This window comes from Pogona vitticeps, chromosome 5, assembly GCF_051106095.1.
Source record: "Pogona vitticeps strain Pit_001003342236 chromosome 5, PviZW2.1, whole genome shotgun sequence".
Taxonomy (NCBI): domain Eukaryota; kingdom Metazoa; phylum Chordata; class Lepidosauria; order Squamata; family Agamidae; genus Pogona; species Pogona vitticeps.
In genome coordinates this window covers 170,934,097-170,944,115 of record NC_135787.1, presented here as the reverse complement: position 1 = coordinate 170,944,115, position 10,019 = coordinate 170,934,097, and the positions used below count along the sequence as shown (strand labels likewise).

The 10,019-nt window shown below is 38.6% G+C and overlaps 1 protein-coding gene across 3 annotated transcripts in view; it reads left to right on the top strand.

The window, feature by feature from the left end:
- Positions 1–216: 216 nt before the first annotated feature.
- WASHC4 (WASH complex subunit 4) overlaps positions 217–10,019 on the top strand; it is a 48,979-nt gene continuing 39,176 nt past the window's right edge. For 2 of the 3 annotated variants that reach the window (XM_073000030.2, XM_073000029.2), the window contains exons 1-5: positions 217–360; positions 5,295–5,434; positions 7,611–7,664; positions 8,555–8,620; positions 8,761–8,806. In XM_073000030.2, coding sequence (XP_072856131.2) covers positions 300–360; positions 5,295–5,434; positions 7,611–7,664; positions 8,555–8,620; positions 8,761–8,806 — 367 coding nt within the window. In that variant the 5' untranslated portion in view covers positions 217–299. The remainder of the gene's footprint in view (positions 361–5,294; positions 5,435–7,610; positions 7,665–8,554; positions 8,621–8,760; positions 8,807–10,019) is intronic. The other variant, XM_078376209.1, reaches the window with a different exon arrangement.

Genomic DNA, 10,019 nt, shown 5'->3' with positions numbered 1-10,019 from the left:
TTTTACGAGCTAGTTTATGGTGAAAAAACAACCACCGGAGAAGGCATCACGTTCCTCCCGTCGCTTTCGTAGGGCAACCGCGAGTCCTTAATTTACGCTTTGCCCGGAAGGGGTCACTGTTGAATCCTTAATTTTGCCGCAGTTGCCCGCCTCAAATTTCCCTCGGGACCAGAGGACTACATTTCCCAGAATGCCGAGAGGGCGTGGCAGGAAGTCCCGTGTCTTTCGGTTTGGCAGGAGGACGGGGAGGGGGGGTAGAAGCTGCCGCTACCGCCGCCAGTGTTGGGTGCGCGTTTGTCATGGCGCTGGAGACGCTCTCGCCGGAGTGGGACTTCGACCGCGTCGACGACGGCTCTCAAAGTAAGGGTTGGGGGAGGCGGGACGCGGGTTTCCTCAGAAACTAAATAAGGGCGTCCAGGGAGAGCCATCCGTCCTCCCTCAAGGCGGTCGCGAAGGCTCCTCCTGCCAGGTCGAATTCAGCCCCCCCCCCGTCCTGTGAGATGGGTCCTTCCGCCCCAGGAATTTCGCCCCTTTCCTTCCCCGCCGGACCCGGCTCGTGGGGGGGGGGGAGGCCCCTTGGTTTGTTCTGCGGGCACACGCCTAGTCCTGGCACTCGCTCCCTCGCGGGCTCCGGTTGTCAGGTGTCGTCAAGTCGCCTCCGACCTCTGGCGACCCTATGAATGAGTGCTCTCTCTCCAAAATTTCCTCCTGCTCAGGTTTTGTAAACTCAAGGCTATGGCTTCCTTTAGGGAGTCAGCCCATCTCGTATTTGGTCTTCCTCTTTTCCGGCTACCCTCAACTTTTCCCAGCATTATTGTTTTGTTTTTTCCCCCTAGTGAATATTGCTTTCTCATGATGTGCCTCACTTTCAACATTTTTGCTCCCAGACATCATTCAGACTTGATTGGACCTAGAACCCTCTTGCTGGTCTTCCTGCCAATCCAGGGTACCCACAAAAGCTCTCTTCTGGGGTCATATTTCAAACAAATCAATTTTCTTCGTATCAGGTTTCTTCACTGTCCATACCATACTTTACCCATACATAGTAACAGGGAATACAATAGTGTGAGTGATCTTGGCCTTGCTGTCTGGTGACACACTTGATGATCTTTTCTCATTCTTTTATTGCTGTTCTTTAGAGTCTCAGACTTGGTTTCTTGACTTCAATCTTTGTTTGGCTTGATGATTGAACCAAGGCATACAAAATCTTTAACAGGTTCAATTTCTTAACTGTAAACATTAAAGCTGTGTGGTTTGTTAGTGCTGTAGCCACAATTTTTGTCTTCCTAATGTTCAACTGCAGTCCTACTTTGGTGCTATCTTTTTTCACTTTCCCTAGTCATTTGGAGTCATTGCTGCTTTCTGCTAGCAAAGTGGTGTCATCTGCATATCTTAAAATACTGACATTTCTTCCACTAATTTTTACTCCTTCCGAATCTAATACAGCTTTCTGTATATGTTCTGCATCTACATTGAACCAATAAGGAGATAACATATTCCATTGTTTGACACCTTTGCCTGTAGGAAACCATTCTGTCTGTCCATATTCTGTCCTAATTGTAGCATCTTGTCCACAATAGAGGTTACACATCAGGACAATTAATTGCTGTGGCACACCCATTTCTTTCAGAACAATCCATAACTTCTCATAATCCACAAAGGCTTCATTATAATTTATAAAACATAAACAGATCTTTTTCTGAAATTCCTTGGTGCACTCCAGTAGTGAACGGGTATTTGCAATATGATCTCAAGTGCTTTTTCTATTTCTGACTCCAGCTTGAACATCAGACATTTCTTTCTCCATATAAGATAAAGGCTTTCATTACAACACCTTGAGCATCACTTTGCTTGCATATGAAATTAGAATGATGGAGTTGATTGCACTCCTTGGCATCTCCTTTCTTGGGGATTGGTATGTATATTGAATATTACCAATCTGTGAGCCATTGTTTTGTTTTCCATATTTGTTGGCATATTCCTTTTAGGATTTTGTCAGTTTCAGTCTCTGTGGCTTGAAACAGTTCTGTTGGTATCCCATCTATCCTTGATTACCTATTTCTTCCCAGTGCTTTCAGAGCAGTTTTCACTTCACCTTCTAGAAATGTAGGTTCTTCATCATAGGATTCTTCTTCAAAAAAGTCTGTCATCCTTTTGTCCCTTCTGTTCAGTACAGTATATTGTTTCCAACTTCTGGTCATATAGTATGCTTCCCTGTTTATCTTTCAGCATTCCTAATCTAGGCTTAAATTTCCCTTTGATTTCTTGGAACTTCATCTAGAAGTTAATGTTATATGGCCAATAGTTAGATTTGGGGGCATCTTAAAGCATTTAAAAGCCTAAATTCTTGAGGACTATGGAATCTTATACCATAGTAATTTATTAGGCATCAAGGGCTGTAAGATTTTGTTTCTGTTGTAATAGACTAGTATGACTAGAAAATAATGAACATGCTTGTAATTATTTAAAAGCTGTTCTCTTCCACAGTGAATTATTGTGGTTTTTTTCCTGGATTGATTAATCTAAAATAAAATAGCATCCTTTGGTCCCATTGTTAGCAGTGCCAAAACTATTAATGTCACTGTTATATCTATATCTGTTTGCTGATAATATATCTACCCATTCCCTATAGCTTTTCATTTTTGCAATTGGGACAGTGGTTAAAGTTGTAAAGTGTGTGTGGTTAAGTGGTCTGTAACATGAGCATAAAAAGAGAAATTCTGATCTCTTATTTACTGTGAATAGAAAAATTGGGGTGGTGACCCATTTAGAATACTGAATAAAGAGCAGAACATTATGCATATGGCACAGGTTCAATAATGTTGGGTGTGATATATTTTCTCAGTGTGGATATTCAGTTGGACTTTTCTGTTGTTGCAACACAGTCAGAACATTTTACATGACTGTAACAATCATTTGTGTTTCCTGTGCTGGACTGTAGCATGGTTCCTCTACATGTGTGCCCCTTATTGCAATTGAATACATACTTTATTTTCTTAATGAAAAGCTGTTCCCCTGCTTTCAATAATATTTTCTTACCGCTTTGCCACCATCTATCCATGTCTCTTTCATCTAGTTACTCTAGAATACTATAATTGATTCTAGAATTGTTGATTAGTAATACTGTATGTTTGTTCTTTCTGATACTTAATTACTGTAAATACAAAAGTCCTCTGAATCCTTGTGTTCCTGTTATGTGTTTTTCCATTAAGTATATTCTTTCTCCCATTTAGACATAGTGAGTCTTTATTCTAGCTGCTACTCTCTACTTAAGCCAGAAAAATTAAGTCATGGCAAAATAATTTGAGAGTTTAGTGTTTGACGTTAATGGTGGCCAAGAAATGGATGTACAGTATCTAAAAAAGTACAGTATACTAGAATTACTACTGCTCAGAACTGGAATTCTGCAGCTCATGTTTGTCTGATCCTTTAGTGTCTGTCCTAAATTGTTGTTTTTGTGCAGTGAGAGTTTAGATGAAGATAAAGAAACAAGCTCATTCTAGATTATTCTAGATTGCTTTGTTGGTCACGAAGTAATTGGCAGCTTTTTGGTCCTAAGAGAAGGGTGTAAAAGTTCCAAACAATGCTATAAAGAGGCTTGGGAGTGCAGCCTTGGAGGACTGATATCAACTGTCACAGATATGTACCATCATTTTATGGATTCTAGTACTGTACACGATTTTTCTGCACTACCCATGAAGGGGTTGTGCTAAGCCTGAAAAAGTTAAATTTTTCTCCATGAAAGCTTACAGTTTGTGTGATTTTTAGTGATCCTGTAAAAAGTATCGCTCACTCTTATATTTGCATAATCTTGGGGACCACAGAGTCTTTTCCTTGTTCTTGTTGGTCAGTAGGTAACCTAAATATCCTCTGAAAGATCAAATATGCAGCCAATTGTGCTCTTGGTTTCAACACTGCTCCTGAAAGGCGAGGTGGCAGTGATGGGCACTATGTGCAAAATGTTGTGTCCACATTTTTTTGTTTGGAGGGCACGTCATAGTCCACAGAATACGCCTTCTGGTTTGTTTGCGTGCAGAATTCCAAGTGTAGTGAACTTAAAACTTAACCAATTTGAGGGGCTATATGAAAGACTGCTGGCTATATAGCTCAGAGGTTTAGGTATCTGGCTGCAGACTAGAGACTGGGAGTTTGATTTCCCCCACTGGCCTTTAATGGTATGTAGTGGATTTTTTTCTCCTTTTTTAACTTTCCCTCTCTAATTTCATTCCATTGAATACTTGCATTACTGTAGTTATTGTTTTTTATAAGGCACACGAGGGGTCCAAGAGCCAGTTTTCATCTCCTTGAAAACTGGTTGGTCTTGACCGTACCAGCCAAGCAAAACGAGAACAGTAGTGACAGAAGAATTATGTAAAACTTCTTTTGGGGGTGAAGGACTGTGTGACAGTTCCCCCTTCTGTCACACACACCCTAATCAGCAAGGTAAATTTTAGGGGTCTCTGGTGGCCACACAAATGGATGGGAGACCACATGTACCTCACAGTTCAACTGATATAAAATGTTTTAATGCTCAGGAACCAGTGGTATACTTTTCCTATATCCCACTGCTTCCATCAGAATCAGCAATTCCTCTGCAGCAATTTGTACATAAAACTTTGTACCAAAAACTTGATCCAGACTTGGGAAATCCTTTGGAACATGATTTGGATGACATGGAGGGCTGCTGAATTTGGGAAGACATACACAGATCTTGACCACTATTGTTTTTTTGTGTGTGTGTGTGTTGTCCTAGACCCCAGAGAATATCAGTCATAAAGGGAATGAATTTATTCATTTAAAATATTTCTGTGTTACCTTTCTCCCCAAAAGGACCCAAAGCATCATTTATCACTAAAACAGTGTTTTAGTGTGTGTTTAGTATTTATGAATGAGTGAATAGGACTGAGAAATTGTATTACTTTCAAACTGCTGTGTAATTACTGAAGACGTCACTATAAAAATATGTGCAGTGGCAAGTTACATTTGAGAACCTAAAGTGATTAAAGGTTACTGTCAGAAAGTTTGGGTGATATATTGCTTCACTTTTTGCTTTGTACAAAAAGGTGGAGAAATGACTTTGCAGATGCAGCAGTGTAATAAGCCAAGTGAAAAAAGTATCCTTTGTGGGAAGTACGGTAACTTTTTAATAAACTAAAACAGGTGCAAGGCAGAATAACTACCTGAATAACAACCTTCTCATGTAGATTTTTCCCATTATTGAACATTCAAGACAAAGTAGATTAAGGGTGATTCTGTTAAATAACCTAACATAATTAAATACTATGTATTTTTAGAAATCCATGTTGAAGTGCAATTGAAGAATTATGAGAAATTCCTTGAAGCATATACTTCCCAGCTGAAGAGAATTGAAGATGCACTGGATGACTCTGTAGGAGATGTTTGGGACTTCAATCTTGATCCCATTGCATTAAATGTATGTTTGAATACAATATGTATACATCCCTTTATTTAAACCTATGCTTTTCTGCTTTGGTACCCAGTGTGATATAGTGAATAGAGTTATGGATTTGGATTCGATTCCCCAGCTCTGTCATGGAAACTCATGGAGGTAGAATTGGTAAAAGATACTCCTTAAATGTCTGACTTATCTTAAAAACACGGTAGGATTGCTATAAGTCAATCCTGACATGATGGCACATAACAACAAATTTCCAGATTAGGGTTTTACTTTATGACCCTCTACTTCAAACTCAGGACTCTATGGGGGTGTTTTAAATCTTGATTTTTTTTTCACTTGTAACTGACAATGGCTTTTTCTACCACTTCCATCTTTTTACCATAAAAAGTATTAAGTAAGTAATGAAGTTATGTGTAGGACTGAGCTGAATCATATAATATCCAGTTGTTTTGAAAACGTATAGGAAAAAAGTGTTACATTTATTTGGCAGTTTGTTTTTTATATAATGGTTGCTTTTGCTAAACAGACCTTTATATATATGAGGGTCTGTTTAGCATAAGGGTCTGTTTAGCTAAACAGACTTATATAAAAAAAGTTACACACCTGAAATTTTTCCTAAGCTACAAGTTGCTTGAATGAAATTGAATTGGTATTTAAAATTGCATAGAAAACGAAAACACAGATGGTAAGAAGTGAAGGCATACATTCCCTATATTCTGAACTTCTGCTTTCTTGCCTTCCACTTGCTTAAACCTTCCACCTGGTATAAACGTCTGCTTTCCTGCCTTGCACACTGGACTTTAAGTAATGAGAAAGAAAGTTGGGAGGAGCTGCTGTAGCTGAATCCTCTCAGTTGGTCTGTTTAGGAGATGATGGTATGATTTTCTTGTCTCGTTAAGAAATGTAGTGTATGAGGAGCTTTTTCAGGCTATATTCTTAAATGAGACTACTCAGTGTACATCTGTGTAGCATAATAGACAAAGATTAAAAGGCATAGAAGTCATAGTGAGGAATTTGTTTTTAAAAGCTGGTACAGTATATGAACTGTGGAGTGTTAATAAAGCACAAAATATGCCAGCTGTAGTGGATTTGTCATGGGCAGACGTGTTCTGTGAGGGCACAATCCTTTTGTTTTGGCTGATCTCAAATTGGCTGATACAGCTGGATCTGCCAGCAAGAGTGTTGTGCTAGCTGTGATCAAGTGGAAGATCACCTCCCCCCTCCCAAAGGGAGGGTTGGGGAAGAGCTGAGTTAACATTAGATCCATACCTCTCTTAGCTCAGACTTGCAGCAACTATGCTGAGACAAACCTAGCTTTGGGAGTAGGATTGTCCTAAGAAATTTCAACCATCCCTAAACTGGAATGGGATGTTCCATGTGGTGCAGTCTCTGTTGGCCTAGTGTTAGCTCAGCCATCCCTCAGCCATCTTGAGTAGTTAAAATTGATCTTCAGTCTGATCATTTCATTTTTCATCCCTTTTACCCCCGTCTAAATGTCCCTGAAGTCTTCATGTTTGAAGTGAAGTCTTCAAGTGTGGTCAGAAAAGTACTAAATCACTGCCATACTAGACCATATGTATGTATTTATACCTGCTGAGCTGTTTTCCACTTTATAGGCTCCTCTGGATCAAGACTGTAGTTAATCATTAACCAATTATTTTATGAATTATTTACAGTCTAATCCTTTTTAAAAAAAATTAAAGGGGCTTATTATTTCCTGGGATTCAAATTTTCCAGGAACCATACATTTGTGTTACAGTGAGTAGTCTCATTTAAAGATATAACTTGAAAAAGGCCCTCATAGATTATGCTTTTAGAAGAAGCACCACTCCTCTCTTTCTCTTTCCAGTTGTAATACTGTATACTGGTTGTCTTAGTCATAAATCATGGTAAGTCATTGCTTGGTAAACTTCTATCCTGCTAGATTGCAAACATTTATGTATTATCATCTTAGAATGTTTTTGTATGAGAACTCACAGCTCTCTGTATATGTTTTTATGGAGAAGTTGGATAAGTTTTTTTTAAGAGAATTAATCATTGTTGCAGAACAGCATCATAAAGCTTTATGCTCTAAGTAATTGCAGTTGGATTCAGCTTGAAATAACTCTTTTAGTGTGATTTGGTTAGTTTTGCTTTGTCATACGGCAAGCCTTTTTTTTTCCTGAAATGATTTCTTTTTGTTTAATTTTAGCTTTTGCCTTATGAACAGTCTTCCTTACTTGAACTCATAAAGACAGAAAATAAGGTAAGGACCTTAGGTTTGAGATAACTGTTACAGAAATTATTATTAATTTTTAAAATCCTTTGAGCATTCTTTGTTTTATAGTATTTTTTCCTGTTCTTTAGACAACAAAGCTGCCCATGTATCTCATTTAATATCAGTAACAAACAATACAGTCTCTGCATTTAAGCTTTCTATCTGCTAAATATAGCACAAAAGAAAAAAATAAGGGTTGGGGTGAGGAGAAGAAAAGAAACGCAGGGACCAGTTCTTGAATTACAAAATATTCACCAGAATGTGAAGAAGCTGCAATCCTATGAGATGTAGTCCCAGAAGGTAACTTTTATAAGCTTTGGTTCTTGGACTGATAATTCAGAGTGAGAAAGTTTGGAGAAAGGAGAAGTCAAATGGACTTGTATCTTTGCAGAGTCAAAGCTGATATATGAAATATGGAGTATTGAGGAGCCTCGTGGCGCAGTGGTTAAAATGCTGTACTGCAGCCAAAACTGTGCTCACGACCTGGGGTTCAATCCCAGGTAGCTGGCTCAAGGTTGACTCAGCCTTCTATCCTTCCGAGGTCGGTAAAATGAGTACCCAGCTTGCTGGGGGGGGGGGCAGTGTGTAGCCTGCATAATTAACTTGTCAACCGCCCAGAGAGTGCTTGAAGCGCTATGGGGCCGTATATAAGCAGCACGCTTTGCCTTTATTAAGCCGTGAATTCTGCTGCCAGTCATTTTTTTTGCTGAATCTATAGTTGTAGTTTTATATGGGTTGTGTCCTAGTCTTTTAATAATGTAAGTCACCCTAGGTCTTTTTAAGGAGAAAGGCGGGGTAAAAATAAGTTAAATAAATAAAAAAAAACAAAATATATGTAATGGTGCCTTAACCTTTCCTGTTTTTTTTTATAAATCCAGGTTCTAAATAAAGTTATCACTGTGTATGCTGCCCTTTGCTGTGAAATCAAAACTTTAAAACATGAGGTAATGTTTCTTAGAATTTGAAAAATGACTATATGTTATAGTTCACATATATTTTCAAGATGTATCTGTATATTTTCCATGCCCTTTGAACCTTCATAGACTTCTCATTCAAAGAAAAACATCTCTGCTTTTTTCTCCAGGCAGAAACAAAATTTTACAATGGCCTCTTGTTTTATGGAGAAGGAAGTAAGTACTTCAGTTACTTTAATTTCCAAAGTGGTAGCCATGTGAGTCTGTTTTAGCATGTTGGGAAAACCAAAGGGAAAACAGAAAAAGGAAAAAGAAATCTGTAATGGGTTTGTTTCATTGTGAGCTTTCATGGGTCAAGATCTACTTCTTGAGGTTATCTTTCTTTGTGTTTCAGTAAATGGATTTTGGTCCCTGAAAGCTCACACCAAAACAAATCTGTTAGTCTCTAAGGTGCCACGATATTCTGTATGCCCCCTTTTTCCCTTTAATTTTCCAAATGTGTATAGTAACCTAGAATAATCTGGGATATAGAATGATAGGATCTGTTCAGGTACTTCATAGAGGTATTTAATTAATTGCAAAGGAGAAATGTTACTTTTGCTGTTGCAGCTTCCATCAGTGGGATGATGCCTCAGTGAGATGCATCCATCCTCAGACTGAGAAGGATTTTTTTGATGAGGGTGATTTAGGTAAGGGTGTTATACCACCTGCTCATGGAGGCTTCTGTAGTCTCTGCTTCTCTTGGCAGTTTTCCATGCATTTGAAATAAAACCCTAACATAGAAGACCTCCTAAGAAGCATTGCCCCACAAGATAGGTGGGGCAATGGAATTTCTGTTCCTGCCTGCCAGTGTGAACAGTTTCCTTGTGCATGGAGAATGTGCAGGTGGGGTTTGGGATTTTACATCTTATTTGTGCATAATCATAAACATTGGGAGTAACTTTCCTGATCAGAAATCTTCTGTTACTAATAAACTAATACTGCTTGAGATGAAGAGGTTGATTCTTAATTCCGAATTGTTACAATTTATTTAGCAAGATCTGTGTTTTCGTTAGTTGCACAAAGATACTGTATTACAGGTACATTTGTATCATTGTAGTTTAGCGTTTGAACCAATATGGAACTGTTGAAGAACCATATAGTAACTATCCCTGTTGAAATACACCCACAATACTTTGATGTTTAAAGGTCTGTGTTTGTAATGGAAAAAATGTTACTGCCAAATGATGAGGCAGCTAAATATGGAGATGACAAGTGTGTAGTTTCCTTATTCTGGGTTGTATTGTACTGTATATTCCCTGGGAGTTATCTAAAAGTTTCTGTGTACTTTCTTGTAGTAGTGTGATGAATGAGGTCATAGTGGTTTCAGAATGGTGTTTTGAATATTGTTTCATTCATGCTCTGAAGGAGGCAAAGGTCTTCTGAGGCC